This window comes from Symphalangus syndactylus, chromosome 3 (assembly GCF_028878055.3).
Source record: "Symphalangus syndactylus isolate Jambi chromosome 3, NHGRI_mSymSyn1-v2.1_pri, whole genome shotgun sequence".
In the NCBI taxonomy this organism is placed as follows: Eukaryota; Metazoa; Chordata; class Mammalia; order Primates; family Hylobatidae; genus Symphalangus; species Symphalangus syndactylus.
The window spans coordinates 141,209,313-141,233,282 of record NC_072425.2 but is presented as its reverse complement, the minus strand read 5'-3'; the positions used below and the strand labels follow the sequence as shown (position 1 = coordinate 141,233,282).

At 40.5% G+C, this 23,970-nt stretch overlaps 2 protein-coding genes across 2 annotated transcripts; both read right to left on the bottom strand.

Annotated features, from left to right (window-relative positions):
- Nucleotides 1–1,569: 1,569 nt before the first annotated feature.
- Nucleotides 1,570–5,666, bottom strand: LOC129478422 (putative olfactory receptor 8G3). Its single transcript, XM_055270017.1, has 3 exons — nucleotides 5,503–5,666; nucleotides 2,733–2,821; nucleotides 1,570–2,657 (listed from the first exon to the last, which is right to left on the bottom strand). Exon 3 carries the CDS (start codon nucleotides 2,638–2,640, stop codon nucleotides 1,702–1,704), a length of 939 nt encoding a protein of 312 aa, XP_055125992.1. The 5' UTR covers nucleotides 2,641–2,657; nucleotides 2,733–2,821; nucleotides 5,503–5,666; the 3' UTR covers nucleotides 1,570–1,701.
- A 2,813-nt stretch (nucleotides 5,667–8,479) lies between these two features.
- On the bottom strand, nucleotides 8,480–22,194 carry LOC129478588 (olfactory receptor 8G50-like). Its single transcript, XM_055270102.1, is given in 6 exon segments — nucleotides 8,480–8,551; nucleotides 8,553–9,040; nucleotides 9,043–9,435; nucleotides 19,154–19,271; nucleotides 20,054–20,118; nucleotides 21,936–22,194. Coding segments are annotated over 6 exon segments (1,395 nt in total).
- Between the last annotated feature and the right edge of the window lie 1,776 nt (nucleotides 22,195–23,970).

The window sequence follows — 23,970 nt, the reverse complement described above, 5'->3', positions numbered from 1 at the left end:
GGGAATCATGCCTAAGACAAGAGTTATAATTGTAGCCATTTTCCCTTACTTTATATAAATGATGAAAATTAAGTGAAGTAATAAATGCAATGGGTCCTTAAGAGCAAATCTCTGACTGCATTGAATGAATGGATAATGGAGTGTAAAAATGATAAAGACATATTGTACTAGTTGTTCCTATATCAGGAAACTATAGTGAACACTGAAATTTGTTATATTAGTTGAATAACATGGGACAGCATCAAAAAATATTGATCTGACAATAGCAAGTAGGTAATTTAAATTGGGGAGAATCACAGGCAATTGAGTAATTAGAATATCATGGATATTCACAGTTACAGGATGTTAAGTGCCCAGAAGCAGAAAAGTAATAACATGAAGGCAGACATTTTTTTAAAGAAAAATTGGTATAAAATGGAAACTGTTTATACATTATGATACCAAAGAGTGTGAACTACATGGAAGCAATGCAACTTAGCAGAATTTTCAGCTGCCCCAATGATCTGCCTCATCAACAGCCACAGTGTTATTGGTATGAAGATAAGACAATGTGTGTGATGCTTTTTGATAAACTGTTGATATCAAGTATAATAATATAAGTATTTATAATGCATCTCTTTAATAAGACTAGAATAATTTTCTGGTTTTGCTCTGTTTTTCATTGATCATTATAAATTTGAAAGATTTTGGTTATGTTCATTATAATAAATGAAATAAAAGTGAAACTGTCATGAAGCTATCCAGAGAACAGTGACACAGTCACATAGGGAACATGTCATAGGGAACGGGGGAAGCTTGATTTGCAGACAGAAATTCTCTAGAGTCCTTAGACCTACTCACAATTACCTGGACCAAGTATCACTTTGAATAATGTCAGAAGTCCTTGAGCCAACCTTTCCAGTCTCAATGTCATATTATGGTGGGAACCCTGAGCAGTCACTCAAACAAATGTTTAATTTTTTCATCTTTGAAAGCACAATGATACTAAGGCTTTCCCTGAAGTAATACTGTAAATGTTAAATAGGGTGACCCATTTAAAGTGCTGGGTGCTTGACGTTTCATAAACTTTCAATAATATATGTTATTACTATCATTCTCATTACCATCATCATTATCATTGTTGTCATTGTTGAGGTTGTTGTCTATATTATAATTAAAAGAGAAAACTAAGGGCCGAGAGTAGTGGCTCAAACCAGTAATCCCAACACTTTGGGAGGCCGAGGCAGGCAGATCATTGAATACCAGGAGTTCGAGACCAGCCTAGCCAATATGGTGAAACCCCTTCTCTACTAAAAATTTAAAAATTAGCCAGGCATGGTGGCACACACCTGTAATCTCAGCTACTCAGTAGGCTGAGGCAAAAGAATTTCTTGAACTTGGGAAGCAGAGGCTGCATTGAGCCAAGATTGAACCACTGCACTCCAGCCTGGGCAACAGAGCTAGACTCCATCTCAATAAAAATAATAATAAATAAAACTATGGATACTTTAAACCTCAAAAGTCTTTTGATTTTATTCTTAGCATTTCTCTACATATACTCATTGGAATATACTTCAATGGAAGTAGACTGGAGGAATATTTTGGAGATGTGTTACATAAAAGAGCATCACTGAATTTTCATAAATCTCAACAATATATCTAATAAGTTAGATATCTAATCAAACCAAAGACCTATCTTGATATGACAACATGACATTGATTCTATTCATAACATGCTGTCTGATGCAGAATTTTCTTCATGGCAACTTTGACATCTTTATTCTTCAGGCTGTAGATCAGGGGGTTCAGCATGGGCACAACAGTAGTATAAAACACAGAGGACACTTTCCCCTGGTCCATGGAGCTGACAGATGATGGCTGCAGGTACATGAATGCTGCAGATCCGAAGAAGACAGCAACAGCCGAGATGTGGGAGCTGCAAGTGCTGAAGGCTTTGGACCTGCCTTCAGTGGAGTGAATGCGGAGGATGCTGGCAATGATAAAGATGTAAGAAGCAAGGACGGTTAAGGCAGGCATCAGGATGTTAAATGTACTCAAGACCAGAACCAGTAATTCATTGATGTAGGTGCTGGAGCAGGAGAGCTCCAAGAGAGGGAAGAGATCACAAAAATAATGGTTAATCACATTAGTCTTGCACAAAAAGAGTCTCAACATAAAGCTGGTATGAATTGTAGATGCAAGGATGCCTAAAATGTAAACTCCCACTGTGAGCCAGATGCAGAGGTAATAGGACATGATGACATTGTACAGCAAGGGGCTGCAGATGGCCACGTAGCAGTCACACGCCATTACAGCCAACATGTGACACTTTGCAATAGCAAAAATACTGAAGAAATAGAGCTGAGTCATGCATTCAGGGTAGGAGATGATGTTCTTCTCTGTCACAAAGTTCACCAGCATTTTGGGGGTAATGACAGTGGAATGGCAGAGATCAATGAAGGACAGACTGCTGAGGAAACAGTACATGGGAGTGTGCAGGTGAGAACTGAGCCCAATCAGTGTGATCATGCCCAGGTTGCCCACCACTGTGACCACATAGATTCCTAAGAACAGGAGGAAGAGGGGCAGCTGGAGCTCTGGCTGTTCTGAGAGCCCAGCCAGAATGAACTCAGTCACTGAGGAATGGTTTCCAGGGTCCATGATCTTGTCAACAGTTTCTAAGTTTTAAAAAGAGAAACTGAATGTGTTTGTGTGAAAGAGAAATTATTTGTAAATCATTACATATTCTATACCTTATCAGAGGAGAAACAGAATGCAGTGGTCTCCTGAGCCTCTCTTGCTACTGTGTAATAGACAATAGTCCGGTCAAACAGAGGAGGAACTGCAGACATCAAAAACATTAAAATTTTGTTCATAACCTTTTAAGAGAAAACACCAATTTTTGACCTCAATAAGAAAGCAAGGTACTAAAGTTATTTCAGAGGATTCTTTTCTTTCCTACCGTATTCTCTAGGATATAAATATGTCATGCACATCAAATAGCACAGCGATCAGATTTTCATTTTACTCAGATTAGGAAAGAGAACCAAATGCTCCTTACAATTTATCAATATAGAAGTCCTGGTCAGGCGCAGTGGCTCATGCCTGTAATCCCAGCACTTTGGGAGGCTGAGGTGGGAGGATCACTTGTTTGAGACAAGCCTGGGCAACAAAGCAAGACCTCATTATCTATCTATCTATCTATCTATCTATCTATCTATCTATCTATCTATCTATCTATCTATCTAAAATAGAAGGCATGAGTTTATAAAATTAGTTATATTAGTGTGAGTTACCTTTCTTATGAGAATTTCAACTAAAAATAGCTGAAGAACTGGGTAATGACCTGTCTCATTCTGCCTGAAACTTCAGCTCTTTATTTCTCAACTTTCTTCACCCACACCTGCTATTCTGCAAGGCAAAAACATAACTGCATGGCTGATAGCATCCTTAGATCTCAGGAGCTTTTCCAACAGTGAGGGAATTGCCTCTCTTGTTCTAATTTGAATAATTCCAAGGGAGTAATATAATGGTCTCAGTGCAGGTCACCTATTATCCCATTCTGGCCAGGAGAGCAGAAAACTATGATTGATCTACATTAACTGTACTTCATGGCTGAATTGGAAAAGATCAGAAAAGTGCTCATATTCTCCAAAACTGAGAAGGCTTTTTGAAAACAAACACTAGATATCTTCTATACTGATCCCTTTTTATAATCATCTATTTTGCCTGTGCTCATTATAAAATTTAAAGATAATGGCTATGTGGATTAGTAGAGCACCTGCAAAATACAATTCACAATCTTAGTCTAAATACAAAACTAGTCAACAGTGTGATGTGGATTTTCAAAAAAGGCTAATACATATTTACCTTTGCAAAGAAAATTAGTAAATTCTAGATGGAAGAAATTTATGGTCTTATGTAACACTCCAGCAATAGTTGGATTAGCGTTTTCAGTTTAGGGTTTAATATTTTATGTGGAATATAGAAAAACTGGATAATATCAGAAACATGATCTAAAAATATTGTCATTTGAATAATGATTGACATAACTGAGGTTTTAGCTAACACAATATAAATATATGTAGCACATGGCATTTATATCCAAATGTTCAAAATATCTAAGCGGTATGGGGCTCATTGTATATGTCTCTAAGAGAGAAAAAATAAAAACTAAGTGCTTCAAATGATGGAGAGAAATATTTGGTTTCACAACAAAAAAAGAACATTCCAAAAGTGAGACACACCTTAATTTACTTATAGCCAGAAATGTCAGAGTGCAGCCTGTATAACCATTTAGTAGACATTATTCAAGGACACAGCGTGAGGTGTGGGTGCTTGAATTCAATCACCTTTAATATATCTTCTGGTTCCAATATTTCATGATTTAAAATTCTAATGGGCTATAATATTAGATTAGGCAGTCTGGGTTAAAATGTCATCTCAACCCCATACATGCTGTGTGATTTTGAGAAAATTACATCTCGTCTCCAGGCCTCTAAAATATAGAAATGTTAATATCATTCTCATGTAAAAATCAAATCATGCATAGTTCCCGTCTGTTGGTAAGAACTTAATAAATGTCAGTGTTATTTTAATTGTAATCTATTGAGCCTTCTCTGAAATATCTTTTATTTGCTCAAATTTTTATTCCAATAATGATGGCTGAAGGTTTTTTTCCTCCCTCAGCATATCTTGTTTTTGCTCCTTCCTACATGAATACACATATTAACACAGAGATTCAGAATTATTTTTTACTGAACAGTAACCTCTTTAAATTGTCACTATTTTTGATTTCCTCATAGGAAGCTCAAATCAATATCTCTTATTCGAAGATTGTTATCATCTGGCAACCAAAATAAAAGTTTTCTTCTTTTATGTCCCAACAAGTATTATACGATTTGGCTATTACATGATTGGGCCATTCGGTACTCTCTCAGTTTTAACCCATGACGTTCCTTTAATTTTTCTCTTCGTCTATCACCTCTATCCTATGACATCCTATTTAATAGTTAAGGCTCTTTAGTTAAGGGCTTTAATAGTGTAAACTCTATTTAATAAGGCCATTTCCTATGTCCATCCATGTATTTCTTATGTTTACATGTAATACTAATTTCATTCTATGTTATTATTATTTATTTATTTGCTTTTCTTCTGTACTAGACTATAAATTCAATATAGTGCTTGGCATAGTGCCTTGCATATAGCAACTCAATAAATATATGTTCAATAAAATTGCTCAAAGAAGCTTAGAGATAAGTAAACATGGATTCAAAATAACTGAATAAAAACCCTCATACTGCCTGAGTTTAAATGAGTAAACACAGAAGTGTCTGCCACAAGTGTATACTGCAGAGAACAAGTAGATGACAAGGGAACTACTGCTCATCGTGGCATGTGAATGTGAGAATAAGGACTGGCAGAGACAGATGAATAGCTGTGTGCATCTCTCTTTGCACTGCGAAAGAAGCTAGAACAGGAGACTCCAAGATTTTAAAGTCAAAGACTGGGATTCAGACATACCCCTCCTTTCTGCCAGAGTTCAATGTTGTACATTTTTCTTCTCCATTGCTCTGGAGGGAAAAATGAATCTGATGATATGAGGAGGTCATAGCCCAAAAGTCTCCTTGGCAATTATTTTGAATCATTCATCCTGATCTCTGGCAAAGCTGATGCCTAAAGCCATCTGGCAGTCTGCAAAGGGTGGCTGATGTGAGGATTTTACACGCTGGGTAAGAATAAGAGTCTGATTGGGAACAAACAATGATAATGATCTCCCTCTAGATTCTATTCCCACAAATGTCAACTCTTGGGAAAAGAAACAATTAGAATTTCCCTTTCCCCCTGTTGGTTCTCAAGTGTTTCCCTATTGCCATATGTTGTGATTCATTGTCCTTGTAACATTACAGATTGGAAATGAGGATGTGAGAGACTTTGCTGGAGCTCTAGTGAGTTTCATCTCTTCAGTGAGACAATGAAAAATTCAAAACTTCAGCCAACTTTTAAAACATACACTAAAGGAATTGTCTAAAGTGATTTGTCACAAGGGGAAAATACAAAATCAGAAATAACAACAAATGTTTCTAAAATTTGAAAGTTTTCATTTTCATTTACCTCTACTAATGATATTTTGATGTCATGATGTATTCGTAAAACAGTAATGTTTGAAATGTTTTAACTTGGGGGCTGCTTCCTTTCAGATCAATGAAGAAGAAAATACTTTCATTCAGCCCCCAAGTTAAAATATGATAGATATTGCCAAGACCCTGAGGAGTTCCTAGTAAGCCTGACAAGGAGAGTTGATGACTTTTTTCTTCAAAAAATAAGAATGATATTGAGGAACAATAAAGACATATGTGTTACAGAAAATTTTTTTGTACTTATATAAAACTAAATTATTTTAGAAGTAAAATTATATTTCATGTTTTGTTAAATGTTATATTGATGTGGGCCGGGCGCGGTGGCTCACGCTTGTAATCCCAGCACTTTGGGAGGCTGAGGCGGGCGGATCACGAGGTCAGGAGATCGACACCACGGTGAAACCCTGTCTCTACTAAAAATACAAAAAGATTAGCCAGGCGTGGTGGCGGGCGCCTGTAGTCCCAGCTACTCGGGAGGCTGAGGCAGGAGAGTGGCGTGAACCCGGGAGGCGCAGCTTGCAGTGAGCCGAGATCGCACCACTGCACTCCAGCCTGGGCAACAGAGCGAGACTGCGTCTCAAAAAAAAAAAAAAAAAAAAAAAAATGTTATATTGATGTGAAAAAGTAGGCCATCCAGAACCTTTGCTACCATGGTGCCAGCTGCAGTGGGGAGGCCAGCGGTTGTGGCAGGAGAGGCTGCAGGCACAGCAGTAATGGTGGTGGGACCCCTGTCCCCCATGTCTCTAAGGCAGGCAACTGAGCTGCCCCCACCTTCGCGTGACCAGGTAAGACCCGCCCCTAGGCCTAGAGACTCTTCTGCTCCTGACCCTGGCCCCGTGTCAGCACTCTTGCCTGCCACTGCTGTGGGGAGGGGCTGGGGAGGAGGCAGACAGTCTCTGGACCCTGCCCCTGAGCTGCCCACCCCAGGGTCTCCTGTCTGCTGAGAACTGAGGAGACGATAGGACGACCAGCTGCAGGGAGAAACTACCCTCTCTGCTAAGAGTTGGGCACTTGACGGGATGACCTGCCTAGCAGAGAGGAGACACCCTCTCTGCTGAGAGCTGAAGAGATGACTGGGTGACCACCTGCAGAGAGGAACTACCCTCTTTGCTGAGAGCTTGACACTCACTGGGACACCCTGCTATGGAGAGGAACTGCCCAGTGCAGGTCTCCTCTGAGCTGTTCTATTGTGCGATAAAACTCTGTGTCTTGCTCACCTTCCACTTGTCTGCGTGCCTTATTCTTTCTGGTCTCAGGACGAGAACCTGGGACCCACTGAATGGCAAGGCTAAAAGAGCTGCAACAGAAACAGGGCTGAAACATGCCCCTTGCTCACCATGTTGTGGGTGAACAGGAGAGAAGAGCTGTGGCCCTTTGGGGATCCCAGACCTGGGAGCTCCCCGAGGCAGCACTGTGACTCCTTCTTTGGGGCCCTGCAGTTCCTGGTGTCTCCAAGCTTTTGGGTGCCACCACATTCCCCGGTGCCAGCTGAGGAAGCTGCTTGCAGTGCACCTAGTCCAGCTGCAGCCTTGCAGAGAGTGTCAGAACCTGGAGCTGCCTATCCCGCATCAGCAGCCGGTGTGTCTGACTGTGTGCAGTGGCCAGACCCCATGCTCACTCACACACCCCTCACTATTCCACGCCTGACGCACAGTCTCCCTTGGAGGTGTGGGACCCAGGCCAGTAGTGTGAGCCTAGCTATAAATATATGTCAAAATACACAAAACGTATTTAGCAGTATTTATTGCTGTCAATCTCTTCCACTAAGTATTATCTCCTTATGGGTAGAAACTGTTTTATTACCCATCATATGCCTCCATATTCCCTAATATATTTCTACATGCTTAGTAAGAATTAGTGATTGAATTTTGTATTCAAAATGGTTGCAATTATTTATTTTGGAGATCACACTTCGAGAAGTGTTTACCTATACACTTAATAGAAAAACCCAGGTACACAGGTATTGAGAATATCATGGGGACTGACAAGATATATTTATTCCTTAAAGTAAGGTAAATAAGTCTTGCCTTAAAAAGTGCCATATTCCATACATATAAAGTATTAATCACACATGGAGACTTTCGAATTTTTTTTAAATGTTTAGAAGTGATACGTGTTACTCTGGGTGGATGAACTCTGTGGCATCCCATAAATGGTCCCAACATGTAACTGATCCTATGAATTCAGCTTTACCCTTGGCACCTTTCTTCCAAATAACCAAGTAGTAGCAGCCATCTCATTATTTGTGGACGTACCTTGCTGTCTCTAGATTGTTTCCTTATCAAACCTTTTCCAGAAATTAAAATTTTTTGCTAAAGCAAAATATCCCACTTCATAAGAAACTTCTTTTTTCAAAGAGCTTATTTAAGGCAACTTCCACAGGAAACTTCTTTTTCAAGGAACTTATTTAAGGCAACTTTGACATCTTTATTATCTCAGGCTGTAGATCAGGGGGTTCAGCATGGGCACAACAGTAGCATAAAACACAGAAGACACTTTCCCCTGGTCCATGGAGCTGACAGATGATGGCTGCAGGTACATGAATGCTGCAGACCCAGAGAAAACAGAAACGGCCAAGATGTGGGAACTACAAGTGCTGAAGGCTTTGGACCTGCCCTCAGTGGAGCGAATGCGGAGGATGCTGGCAATGATGAAGATGTAAGAGCTAAGGATGGTGAGGCTGGGGAAAAGGATATTAAATGCACTGAAGCACAAAACTACTATTTCATTGATAGAAGTACTGGAGCAGGAAAGCTCCAGTAGTGGGAAAAGATCACAGAAGAAATGGTTGATTACATCAGCCTTACAGAAAAGCACTCTTAGCATGCAGACTGTGTGAGCTGTAGCACCAATAAAGCCCATAAAATACAACCCAACTACCATCCAGGAGCAGACCTGATAAGACATGGTGACATTGTAAGCAGTGGGTTACATATGGCAATGTAGCGGTCATAAGCTATTGCAGCCAACATGTGACATTCTGATATGACAAGAACAAGGAAGAAGTAGAGCTGAGTCATACATGCTGGGTAGGAGATAACATTCCTCTCTGACACAAAATTCACCAGCATTTTTGGGGTAATGATGGAGGACTGGCAGAGATCAATGAAGGATAGACTGCTGAGGAAATGGTACATGGGGGTGTGCAGGTGAGAACTGAGCCCAATTAGAGTGATCATGCTCAGGTTGCCCACCACTGTGACCACATAGATTCCCAGGAAGAGGAGTAAAAGCGGCAGCTGGAGCTCTGGTTTGTCTGTTAGCCCAGCGAGATTAAATTCAGTCACTGTGGAATGATTTTCTTTTACTATTTTCTCTGGAAATTTTATGTAGAAAGAGAAGAAAATTTGAGTTAGGTATTCATTATCCCACTAACACAATAAAACGTGAAACAAAATTCAAGGTTTTCAACCAGGTAGTTGCAGTTCCCTGCCTGTTCTTCATCTATGTTAGCGGTAAAAGACCCTGGGGTCCCTGAAATATGGGATACACAGATACATCTCAAAACTTTCTCTATTTGTGTTCTATGCTATGAGAGTGGATATTGGTACTGCTCAATCCCTGAAAACCCAAAGAATTGTACTGGTAACTTTGATTCAATGTTCTAAGGACTTCCCATGCCTTGTTTCTAATCCTCTCGACTCTTTCAGCAGAGCAAATGCTAATGTACCTATTTTACTATTACGTAACTGAGGATGACAGCGGTTGGACATTTGCCCAAAATTAGGCATGTAATAAGTAAATAATCAAGGAGATAAAACCTGTCTGTTTCACCTTCCATCTATTATTTTAGCTACTCATGACTTCCCTCCTACTTTTACCTCTTTTTTCATATCAGTGAAGCCTCACTTGTAACAATTAATGTGAAAGAAAAAATTCACATACAGTGCAAAGATGATGTATCAACACTGATCTAGGCTAGATTCCCCTTAAGTGAGTACTGTGACTACTGGCGCTGCTTCAAAAACATAGAAATTAGGGCTCTAAAAAGTAACCGAATGGTTAGTACAAACCATTTGTACTCCACATCCAAGAAGGATTTGAGTTTCCTAGTGAGGAGAATTCAGAGTAAGAAATAATAAACACCAAATTTATCCATTCCAGAAACACTGATGGGGTGCCCAGCATGTGCTAAGTACTCTGGCTTGACCTGATGTGGTCCATAGCCTTCTGGGCCTGTAGGAGGACATGGACTGCAGAATGGCAACCTTGCATGATGCTTGGACTACAGTAACAGTGTGCACTTTGTCTTGGTATATTTTGCACTCACCTTCAAACCAGAGTTTTTAACAGCACTTCCTCAGAGGCAAGAGAGACCAAAGCAGGAAAACATATGGATATCTCTCTAGCTTCAGGACAAGAGTTTGGAAGAAAGCTAAGAAGGTCTGAGCACAGGACACTGTGATGACGGTTCTATGTTCAAAAGAAAGAGATCTGAAAGATAGCATAAGAGGTTTTTGAGGTATCAGCAAACAAAGGTATGAATATTTAGGTAAGGATGAAAGGTGGCTCATACCTGTAATCCAAGCACTTTGGGAGGCCGAGGAGGGCAGATCACGAGGTCAGGAGATCGAGACCTTCCTGGCCAACATGGTGAAATCCTGTCTCTTGTAAAAATACAAAAATTATCTGGGTATGGTGGCACATGCCTGTAATCCCAGCTATTCGGGAGGCTAAGGCAGGAGAATTGCTTGAACCAGGGAGTTGGAGGTTGCAGTGAGCCGGGATTGCGCCACTGCAATCCAGCCTGGCGACAGAGAGAGACTTCATCTCCAAAAAAAAAAAAAAAAAAAAAGCGATATTTCTATTTATTTCATGTTTACCGCATGCTTAGAACTCTTCAGGCACTTTCATGAATATTAAATGATTTCTTTCCCCTGCAGCACTATGGGGTACAAGAATATTATTCCCATTCTATAGATGCAAAAGCTACAATTCAGAGACGTTTATAATGTTTTTCCGGGTGACTCTGTGGCTTTTCAATATAGATGTGAAGGATGATTTTCTAGCAGTGCAGATGAAAAATGTGACTTAGCCGTGAGATATAAAAGAAATAATACATGAGTTAGTATTTATATCTTTCGGAAATGCCATCTTTCTGAAACCAAACCATGTACAAACACATACTAGATTCAAAGAACGTAAGCACTGGAGAAAAATTATAGAAGGGATGGAGCCAATATGGCCGAATAGGAACAGCTCTGGTCTACAGCTCCCAGTGTGAACGACGCAGAAGACGGGTGATTTCTGCATTTTCATCTGAGGTACTGGGTTCATCTCACTAGGGAGTGCTAAACAGTGGGTGCAGGACAGTCGGTGCAGAGCACCATGCGCGAGCCGAACCAGGGCGAGGCATTGCCTCAGTTGGGAAGTCCAAGGGGTCAGGAGTTCTCTTTCCTAGTCAAAGAAAGGAGTGACAGATGGCACCTGGAAAATCAGGTCACTCCTACCGTAATATTGCGCTTTTCCAACAGGCTTGGAAAATGACACACCAGGAGATTGGGTCCCGCACCTGGCTCGGAGAGTCCTACGCCCACAGAGTCTTGCTGATTGCTAGCACAGCAGTCTGAGATCAAACTGCAAGGTGGCAGCGAGGCTGGGGGAGGGGCGCCTGCCATTGCCCAGGCTTGCTTAGGTAAACAAAGCAGCCAGGAAGCTCCAACTGGGTGGAGCCCACCACAGCTCAAGGAGGCCTGCCTGCCTGTGTAGGCTCCACCTCTGGGGGCAGGGCACAGACAAACAAAAAGTCAGCAGGAACCTCTGCAGACTTAAATGTCCCTGTCTGACAGCTTTGAAGAGAGTAGTGGTTCTCTCAGCACGCAGCTGGGGATCTAAGAATGGGCAGACTGCCTCCTAAAGTGGGACCCTGACCCCCGAGCAGCCTAACTGGGAGGCACCCCCCAGTAGGGACAGACTGACACCTCACTCGGCCGGGTACTCCTCTGAGACAAAACTTCCAGAGGAACAATCAGACAGCTGAATTTGCAGTTCAGGAAAATCCGCTGTTCTGCAGCCACTGCTGCTGACACCCAGCCAAACAGGGTCTGGAGTGGACCTCTAGCAAACTCAAACAGACCTGCAGCTGAGGGTCCTGTCTGGTAGAAGGAAAACTAACAAACAGAAAGGACACCCACACCAAAACCCCATCTGTACATCACCATCATCAAAGACCAAAAGTAGAAAAAACTACAAAGATGGGGAGAAAACAGAGCAGAAAAACTGGAAACTCTAAAAAGCAGAGTGCCTCTCCTCCTCCAAAGGAACATAGTTCCTCACCAGCAATGGAACAAAGCTGGATGGAGAATGACTTTGACGAGTTGAGAGAAGAAGGCTTCAGATGATCAAACTACTCCGAGCTACAGGAGGAAATTCAAACCAACGGCAAAGAAGTTAAAAACTTTGAAAAAAAATTAGATGAATGTTTAACTAAAATAACCAATGCAGAGAAGTGCTTAAAGGAGCTGATGGAGCTGAAAGCCAAGTTTCAAGAACTATGTGAAGACTGCAGAAGCCTCAGTAGCCAATGCGATCAACTGGAAGAAAGGGTATCAGTGATGGAATATGAAATGAATGAAATTAAGCGAGAAGGGAAGTTTAGAGAAAAAAGAATAAAAAGAAACAAACAAAGCCTCCAAGAAATATGGGACTATGTGAAAAGACCAAATCTACATCTGATTGGTGTACCTGAAAGTGATGGAGAGAATGGAACCAAGTTGGAAAACACTCTGCAAGATATTATCCAGGAGAACTTCCCCAATCTAGCAAGGCAGGCCAACATTCAAATTCAAGGAATACAGAGAACGCTGCAAAGATACTCCTCGAGAAGAGCAACTCCAAGACACGTAATTGTCAGATTCACCAAAGTTGAAATGAAGGAAAAAATGCTAAGGGCAGCCAGAGAGAAAGGTCGGGTTACCCACAAAGGGAAGCCCATCAGACTAACAGCTGATCTCTTGGCAGAAACTCTACAAGCCAGAAGAGAGTGGGGGCCGATACTCAACATTCTTAAAGAAAAGAATTTTCAACCCAGAATTTCATATCCAGCCAAACTAAGCTTCATAAGTGAAGGAGAAATAAAATACTTTACAGACAAGCAAACGCTGAGTGATTTTGTCACCACCAGGCCTGCCCTAAAAGAGATCCTGAAGGAAGCACTAAACATGGAAAGGAACAACCAGTACCAGCCACTGCAAAAACATGCCAAATTGTAAAGACCATTGAGGCTAGGAAGAAACTGCATCAACTAACGAGCAAAATAACCAACTAATATCATAATGACAGGATCAGATTCACACATAACAATATTAACTTTAAATGTAAATGGGCTACATGCTCCAATTAAAAGACACAGACTGGCAAACTGGATAAGGAGTCAGGACCCATCAGTGTGCTATATTCAGAAAACCCATCTCATGTGCAGAGACACACATAGACTCAAAATAAAGGGATGGAGGAAGATCTAACAAGCAAATGGAAAACAAAAAAAGGCAGGGGTTGCAATCCTAGTCTCTGATAAAATAGACTTTAAACCAACAAAGATCAAAAGAGACAAAGAAGGCCATTACATAATGGTAAAGGGATCAATTCAACAAGAAGAGCTAACTATCCTAAATATATATGCACCCAACACAGGAGCACCCACATTCATAAAGCAAGTCCTGAGTGACCTACAAAGAGACTTAGACTCCCACACAATAATAATGGGAGATTTTAACACCCCACTGTCAACATTAGACAGATCAATGAGACAGAAAGTTAACAAGGATACCCAGGAATTGAAATCAGCTCTGCACCAAGCAGACCTAATAGACATCTACAGAACTCTCAACCCCAAATCAACAGAATATACATTTTTTTCAGCACCACGCCACACCTGTTCCAAAATTGACCACATAGTTCTGGAAGTAAAGCTCTCCTCAGCAAATGTAAAAGAACAGAGATTATAACAAACTGTCTCTCAGACCACAGTGCAATCAAACTAGAACTCAGGATTAAGAAACTCACTCAAAACCACTCAACTACATGGAAACTGAACAACCTACTCCTGTATGACTACTGGGTACATAACAAAATGAAGGCAGAAATAAAGATGTTCTTTGAAACCAATGAGAACAAAGACACAACATACCAGAATCTCTGGGACACATTCAAAGCAGTGTGTAGAGGGAAATTTATAGCACTCAATGCCCACAAGAGAAAGCAGGAAAGATCCAAAATTGACACCCTAACATCACAATTAAAAGAACTAGAAAAGCAAGAGCAAACTCATTCAAAAGCTAGCAGAAGGCAAGAAATAACTAAAATCAGAGCAGAACTGAAGGAAATAGAGAGACAAAAAATCTTTAAAAAAATTGATGAATCCAGGAGCTGGTTTTTTGAAAAGATAAACAAAATTGATAGACCACTGGCAAGACTAATAAAGAAGAAAAGAGAGAAGAATCAAATAGATGCAACAAAAAATGATAAAGGGGATATCACCACCGATCCCACAGAAATACAATCTACCAACAGAGAATACTACAAACACCTCTACGCAAATAAACTAGAAAATCTAGAAGAAATGGATAAATTCCTCGACACATACACCCTCCCAACACTAAACCAGGAAGAAGTTGAATCTCTGAATAGACCAATAAGAGGCTCTGAAATTGTGGCAATAATCAATAGCTTACCAACCAAAAAGAGTCCAGGACCTGATGGATTCACAGCCAAATTCTACCAGGGGTACAAGGAGGAACTGGTACCATTCCTTCTGAAACTATTCCAATCAATAGAAAAAGAGGGAATCCTCCCTAACACATTTTATGAGGCCAGCATCATCCTGATACCAAAGCCTGGCAGAGACACAACCAAAAAAGAGAATTTTAGACCAATATCCTTGATGAACATTGATGCAAAAATCCTCAATAAAATACTGGCAGACCGAATCCAGCAGCACATCAAAAAGCTTATCCACCATGATCAAGTAGGCTGCATCCCTGGGATGCGAGGCTGGTTCAACATACGCAAATCAATAAATGTAATCCAGCATATAAACAGAACCAAAGACAAAAACCACATGATTATCTCAATAGATGCAGAAAAGGCCTTTGACAAAATTCAACAACCTTCATGCTAAAAACTCTCAATAAATTAGGTATTGATGGGACGTATCTCAAAATAATAAGAGCTATCTATGACAAACCAACAGCCAATATCATACTGAATGGGCAAAAACTGGAAGCATTCCCTTTGAGAACTGGCACAAGAGAGGGATGCCCTCTCTCACCACTCCTATTGAACATAGTGTTGGAAGTTCTGGCCAGGGCAATCAGGCAGGAGAAGGAAATAAAGGGTATTCGATTAGGAAAAGAGGAAGTCAAACTGTCCCTGTTTGCAGATGACATGATTATATTTCTAGAAAACCCCATTGTCTCAGCCCAAAATCTCCTCAAGCTGATAAGCAACTTCAGCAAAGTCTCAGGATACAAAATCAATGTACAAAAATCACAAGCATTCTTGTACACCAATAACAGACAAACAGAGAGCCAAATCATGAGTGAACTCCCATTCACAATTGCTTTAAAGAGAATAAAATACCTAGGAATCCAACTTACAAGGGACGTGAAGGACCTCTTCAAGGAGAACTACAAACCACTGCTCAATGAAATAAAAGAGGATACAAACAAATGGAAGAACATTCCATGCTCATGGGTTGGAACAATCAATATCGTGAAAATGTCCATACTGCCCAAGGTAATTTATAGATTCAATGCCATCCCCATCAAGCTACCAATGACTTTCTTCACAGAATTGGAAAAAACTACTTTAAAGTTCATATGGAACCAAAAAAGAGCCCGCATCGCCAAGTCAATCCTAAGCCAAAAGAACAAAGCTGGAGGCATCATGCTACCTGACTTCAAACTATACTACAAGGCTACAGTAACCAAAACAGCATGGTACTGGTACCAAAATAGAGATATAGATCAATGGAACAGAACAGAGCCCTCAGAAATAATGCCACATATCTACAACTATCTGATCTTTGACAAACCTGACAAAAACAAGAAATGGGAAAAGGATTCCCTATTTAAGAAATGGTGCTGGGAAAACTGGCTAGCCATCTGTAAAAAGCTGAAACTGGATCCCTTCCTTACACCTTATACAAAAATTAATTCAAGATGGATTAAAGACTTACATGTTAGACCTAAAACCATAAAAACCCTAGAAGAAAATCTAGGCATTACCATTCAGGCATGGGCAAGGACTTCATGTCTAAAACACCAAAAGCAATGGCAACAAAAGCCAAAATTGACGAATGGGATCTAATTAAACTAAAGAGCTTCTGCACAGCAAAAGAAACTACCAACAGAGTGAACAGGCAACCTACAAAATGGGAGAAAATTTTCACAACCTACTCATCTGACAAAGGGCTAATATCCAGAATCTACAATGAACTCAAACAAATTTACAAGAAAAAAACAAAGAACCCTATCAAAAAGTGGGTGAAGGACATGAAAAGACACTTCTCAAAAGACGACATTTATGCAGCCAAAAAACACATGCAAAAATGCTCATCATCACTGGCCATCAGAGAAATGCAAATCAAAACCACAATGAGATACCATCTCACACCAGTTAGAATGGCCATCATTCAAAAGTCAGGAAACAACAGGTACTGGAGAGGATGTGGAGAAATAGGAACACTTTTACACTGTTGGTGGGACTGTAAACTAGTTCAACCATTGTGGAAGTCAGTGTGGCGATTCCTCAGGGATCTAGAACTAGAAATACCATTTGACCCAGCCATCCCATTACTGGGTATATACCCAAAGGACTATAAATCATGCTGCTATAAAGACACATGCCCATGTATGTTTATTGCGGCACTATTCACAATAGCAAAGAGTTGGAACCAACCCAAATGTCCAACAACGATAGACTGGATTAAGAAAATGTGGCACATATACACCATGGAATACTATGCAGCCATAAAAAATGATGAGTTCGTGTCCTTTGTAGGGACATGGATGAAACTGGAAAACATCATTCTCAGTAAACTATCACAAAGACAAAAAAACAAACACTGCATGTTCTCACTCATAGGTGGGAATTGAACAATGAGAACTCATGGACACAGGAAGGGGAACATCACACTCTGGGGACTGTTGTGGGGTGGGGAGCGGGGGGAGGGACAGCATTAGGAGATATACCTAATGCCAAATGACGAGTTAATGGTGGCAGCACACCAACATGGCACATGGATACATATGTAACAAACCAGCACATTGTGCACATGTACCCTAAAATTTAAAGTATAATAATAATTAAAAAAAAAAGAAAAATTATAAAGGTTATACCTGGCATTTATTGAGTAATTTTAATTAGACCAGAGTCCATATTTGTGCTTATTACTTATACATGCATAGATTGTTCAATAAGTGGTGTATGAATAAAGGGACTCAACTCGGTTCACAGCATGAAATAAGTAAAACCAAGAGCTTTTGTCTTTCCCAAATCGCCAGTTGCATCTAAACTCCTTTTAAGTGCGTGGGTGCCTTCCTATCACTAAAATGTCTGCTGTGGTTTCTATACTTACACTGCAGGTCATGGCTGAGAACGGGTAAATATAAAGTCAAAATGTAATATTCTTTGTAGTACTTTGCCTCACAGTGCCAAGATATTTTTTTTCAGTGTAATACTAATGATTAATAGTAAAATGATCTCAAGTTTTGTTAGTGGCAGTTTTCACATGCTTACTACTTGGTTATTACTTAAATCAGAGTCATGTAAAAATGTGATAACATTTGAAATTTTTTAATGGAATAGGAAATGGTTTTCTGCCACTTTCTTGTCAGCACTTTTTGTCTACAGCAGTAGAGTTCACTCATAATAGTGAAGTCCTCCTGGAGTAAGGTCTTGTAATTTTTAAGTAATTTTTGGTTATCACAGTTTCAAACATACGTATACAATAGCGATAATTGGGGAGGGCAGAACAAGATGGCAGAATACAAAGCTCCACCCATCATCCCCCCAACAAGGACAGCAACTTAACAATTATCCACACAGAAAAACCACCTTCATAAGAACCAAAAATCAGGAGAACATGCATAGTACCAGGTTTTAACTGCATATCGCTGAAAGAGGCACTGAAGAGAGAAATAAACAGTCTTGAATCATGGACACCACTCCTCCCCCAACCCCAGAGGCTGCAGCCTGGTCATGAGAGCATCTCTGGGCACTGGGGGCAGGAGAACACAGCAATTGGGAGGCATTGAACTCAGTGCTGTCCTGTTAGAGCAGAAAGGAAAGATGGACCAAACTCAGCTGATGTTTGCCCACAAAGGGAGCATTTAAACCAGCCCTAGCCAGAGGGAAACCTCTGATCCCAGCAGTCAGAACTTGAGCTCCAGCAAACCTTACCACTGCGGGCTACAGCACTCTATGTCTCCAGGCACACTTGAAGGCTGTAAGAACTACAACTTTTAGGCAACACCCAGCGCTAAACTAGGCCCAGAGACAGTGGAATGGGGGGACACATGACATACTGAGACACTAGTCAGGGCAGCCAAGAGAGTGCTGGCATCACCCCTCCCCTAACCTCAGGCTGCACAGCTAGTGGCTCCAAAAGAGACCCCTTCCTTCCACCTGAGGAAATGGAAGAGTGGGGAGGACTCTGTCTTGCATCTTGGATGTCACCTCAGCCACAGCAAGAGAGGGCACCTGTCAGAGTGGGGAAACCTCTGTTCTAGGCCATAGCTCCCAGACAACATTTCTAGACACACACTGGGCCAGAAGGAAACCCATTGCATTGAAGGAAAGGACCCAGTCCTGGCGGCATTCATCACCTGCTAACTGAAGAGCCCTTGGGCCCCGAGTAACCAGTAGTGATACCCAGGTACTATATGGAGGGCCTTGAGCAGACACATACTTTAAAATGTTAAAATGTTTCAAATGTTTCTTGTGTGTCTTATCAGAGAAAAAAATGAGTTTAAAAAGTAGACATAGTTAAGGGGACTGAAATCATAGTATAGTTGGAGATTGTCAGAAAATACCCAGCAGGTTTAAGTGAGGCAGCCAGTAATTTGCTATCTGACACCTCTTTTCTTCTGACTCCCCAGTTTGCCATCTCTTGCAGAAGCCAATCATCCCCAACTCTGAGTCAGTTCTATACTTCATTAGAAAAGTTTATGGAAATATAGAATACAAAATTGTCAGCTCCTGAACGACACAAACTATTGCTGATTTTGCAAACCCAGAAATGATCGTTTCCCAGTTATCTTTTATAAAATCCCAGTTATTTATTTTAATATATCTCCTGATTTTACCTGTATTAAGAAAGCTCAGTTTCCATATCCTTCCATATTTCTGACTCTTTACGTTGGCCAGTTGACTATTTTTTTCTGTGTTCCTTGACTCTCACAAGTCTGTTCAACCAACTACTAGACCCCATCATAGAAACTCCATGACCTTGGCCGGGTGCAGTGGCTCATGCCTGTAATCCCAGCACTTTGGGAGGCCGAGGCAGGCGGATCACGAGGTCAGGAGATCGAGACCATCCTGGAGAACATGGTGAAACCCCATCTCTACTAAAAATACAAAAAAAATTATCCGGCCGTGGTGGCGGGCACCTGTAGTCCCAGCTACTTGGGAGGCTGAGGCAGGAGAATGGCGTCAACCAGGTGGGCGGAGCTTGCAGTGAGCCGAGATCATGCCACTGCACTCCAGCCTGGGAGACAGCAAGACTCCGTCTCAAAAAAAAAAAAAAAAAGAAAAAGAAACTCCATGACCTCCTGTCCAATCTTTGTAACTTTGACAGCAGCTGTGGGGCTCTGACTGATTGCATGTGAACAGTTTCCACTGAAGTCTGACTCTGATACATGCTCTTAATGCCTACTGCTTCTTGTTCTGCCCTGTTAACAGAACCTCTGTGTTTGAATGCCCATGATCATTACTTGTGGAGAACTTCCAAACAACCTGGCCTGCATCCGTAGCCTTAGCCTATCTGTATCTGAGCCATCTTAGAGATGAAGCAAAATACCAAAACAGTTTAAGGGGAAGAAAGGATATTTTTGTTTTTAAACCATTTTACTGAAGTAGAATTGATACATAACCACATATTTAAATGTGTATAATTCGAGGAGTTTGGACATATGTAAACATCCTTGATGCCATCACCACAATCGAGGTAATTGACATATTCATTACTTCCCCAAGTGTTCTTGTGTCCATTTATGTTGTTTGTTTTTGTAGTAAGGATACTTAAGATGAGACATACCCTCTTAACAAATTTTAGAGTCCATTGTGTTAACTATACGCACTATATTGTATGGCAGATCTTTAGAACATATTCATCTAGCATAACTGAAAATTTATACTCAGTGAACAACTCCCTGTTTCTCCCTCCTCTTAGCTCCTGGGAACCGCTATTGGATTCTCTGCTTCTACAAGTTTGACTATTATAGATACCTCATATAAATGGAGATATGCAGCATTTGTCCTGCTGTGACTGGTTTATTTCACTTAGAGACCACAACAACTAGAAATCAATAACAGAAAATGAAAATTTCCCAAATTCTTGGAAAATAAACAACATGCATCTACATAACTTATAGGTTAAAGAAGTTTTAAGACAAACAAAAACATATTTTAAACTAAATGAAAACTAAAATACAACTTACAAAAATTTGTGGAATGTAGTAGTGCTTAAAGGGAAATTTAGAATATTAAAAAATAAATTAGATAAGAAAGATCTAAAATTAATAAACTATGCTTATACCTTAGAATCCACAGAAGAGACAAGTAAATATTTTTAAAAGCATAAAAAATAACAATTTAGAGCAGAATTTTAAAAACTTAAAATAGGAAAACAAAAAACCCCAAAAAATCAAAATTACTTATTTTTAGAGGTGAATAAAATTGATAAATCTCTAGCCAGGATAACCAAGAACAAAAGAGGTTAAAACTAAGACAATAAAAATAAAATATGAACTTTAGCTAATAATAAGGTTTCAACATTGGTTCATTAGTTGCGACAAATATTCCATTGTAATATTAACTTGATACATTTAAACTGGGTACAAGGAAAAATTGGGTGCAAGGTATATGGGAAATCTCTATAATATTTTTGCAACTTTTCTATACATTTAAAATTATTCTAAAATAAGAAGTTAATTTAATGCAAAAACTTTTCTCCGCCCCCAACAACAAAAAACAACCCTAGAAAATTTTGTGCATTTTGTTTGCCTTCACATCTTTTAGATCTCTCCACCTTATGTTTCAGACTCTAATTTTTCTTTTAATTGAACTACGGTTTCATGGCTTCCATCTCTTGATTTCAATTTTTTGCATCTGAACAGTGTCTAAAAGTCACTACTATTTTCTAGGCCCTCAAGCATTATAGGGAGCTAACAAATCAATCACCTCGTCTTGGGGGATGAGGCTAATAGAAGTTTTTTACTCACAGAATGACTCTCATACTTTTTCTGTGGATATTATTTTATTAGAATCATCTTACTAATTGTAACCCAAGACAGCTGTTTCCTATATATGTAAAAAAATTTAGAAAAAAATCAACGTGATGGTAGAAAAATGAGAAAAGTTTCCTTGTCTCCCTCGAAGGGTGTGCGATGGGATGTGGCTCGCTTCTGCAGTGCCCCGCTGCTCAAACCTCTAGGGGAGCATACAGACGGGCAGGCTGTGGGGCTCCAACTCACAGCAGTGTCTAGGGGTGAATGTTTACAGCTCCTGAAGCCCCAGTGGGCGTGTGTTACAGGGCGTTTTTTGTTTTGCCGTCTATAGGCGGCTTGTGTTAACCAGCTCAATTAGACCCTCTACCTTGTCTTAAGGGCAGAGGGATTTCTGTATCCCAGGTTCTTGCCTTGATGTACCCGAAGAATCTGATCACACCTGGGCTTGGAGAATGAGTGCAAGGTTTTATTGAGTGGTAGTGGCTCTCAGCAGATCGGGGAGCCAGAGGGGATGGAGTGGGAAGGTTTTCCCCTGGAGTCAGGCCACTCAGTGGCCTGGGCTCTCCTCCAACAGCCCCGGCCAAACTGTGTCGTTCTGCTTCTGCCGGTCGGTGGCCTGCTGGCATGCTGGTGCCTGTCGGTGTGCGCCTCTCGACCTCCAGCCGCCTGTGTGTCTGCCTGCGAGGGTCTCGGTGATTTTTTTTTTTTTTTTAGACGGAGTCTCACTCTGTCGCCAGGCTGGAGTGCAGTGGCGGAATCTCTATTCACTGCAGCCTCCACCTCCCAAGTTCATGTGATTCTCCTGCCTCAGCCTCCCCAGTAGCTCGGACTACAGGCGCCTGCCACCACGCCCCGCTAATTTTTTGTATTTTAGTAGAGACGGGGTTTCACCATGTTGGCCAGAATGGTCTCGATCTCCTGACCTCCTAATCCACCAGCCTCAGCCTCCCAAAGAGCTGGGATTACGGCGTGAGCCAGCACGCCCAGGCCGGGTCTTGGTGATTTTTATAGGCACAGTATGGGGGCACGGCAGGCCACGGTGATCTTGGGAAATGCAACATTTTGGCAGGAAAACAAGATCTCTGGTAGATCTGTGGTTACATGTTTTTTGCATGCACACGCGTGTGTGTGTGCTTGCACACGCCCCAAAAACAAACACAAAGGAAACTTTTGGAGGTGGTTGTTATGTTTATTACCTTGATTATGGTGATGGAATCATATGTGTACACATGTCCAAACTTATTCAAATTGTATACAAAACATATGTGCAGTTTTTGTATATCAATTATACCTCAATAAAGCTAAAAACAAAACAAAAACGAGTAAGTTTCATACCTAAATTATTCCACATGGCTTTCAAACTATAATGTAATTTCATCCAGATCAAAGCCTTACCTACCTAATGTCGCCAACTTCATCTTATTCTCTTACTCTTATTCAGGGAAAATATTCTCCTCAGAATAGTCTCAATGTCCCACAAACACACTGCTCCATTCCATATCCTGCTTATAATCATTCTACTCTACCTATCTAGAAGTACCATTTCTATTTACCGTTGATAGTAACCTCCTCTACATAGCCGTCCCTGATTTCTAAAGCACATAATGGATGCTTGCATGAAGTCATTCAAATTCTGACTCACTTGCACACTGTGTTGCATTGTTTACTCTTTTCTAAAATGTTTTAGTGTAGTCTTCTAATTGACCTCCATAAGGATATGGACCATAACTTACAAATTCCTGTATCTTTTCAACACAAATCTCATTTTAGTTGCTTAATAGAAATTGTTTGACTGAAAGATTATATAATTCCTGCAAGTAGAAAGGTGAAAAATGAAATAAAGAATAATTTAATTTTATACCAAGGATTCTCTCTGTTCATATTGTATATATTTCAATGAACAAATCTAATACTTTTCAGAGTCCTTATTCATAGTGATATGGAAGGAAAGTGCTGGGAAGGAAAGGGCATGGTCCCTTTAAATGATATGGAAGGAGGAAGGGACTTGGAAAGGGAGAGGGGTGGTCCCTGGCTAGGGCTCTACTCCTGGGCCTGTGCCCATGGGACCTGGGTGAGGACACACATTTTTGTTTTGAGAGAGAGACCACCTACACATAAGTTTTATTACAGTGTATTTTATAATTGTTCTATTTTATTATTAGTTAATTTCTTGCTATACCTAATTTTGAAATTAACTTTTATCATAGGTATGTGTGTAGAGGAAAAAACATAAAACATATAGAGTTTGGTACTATTCATAGTTTTGAGATTTGGTATTTCCCTAGACCCGTTCATGCGACTCACGAAGGGGTGACTCGTTTACTCAGCTGCTACCATCAATCCCTTACCGGAGGGAGCACACAAGCCAATGGGTGCAGGAACTGAAGTGAATGAATGCTGGA

Excerpts from the sequence above, each read along its gene's own strand:
- LOC129478422 (XM_055270017.1), bottom strand. The coding sequence starts at position 2,640 with ATGGACCCTGGAAACCATTCCTCAGTGACTGAGTTCATTCTGGCTGGG.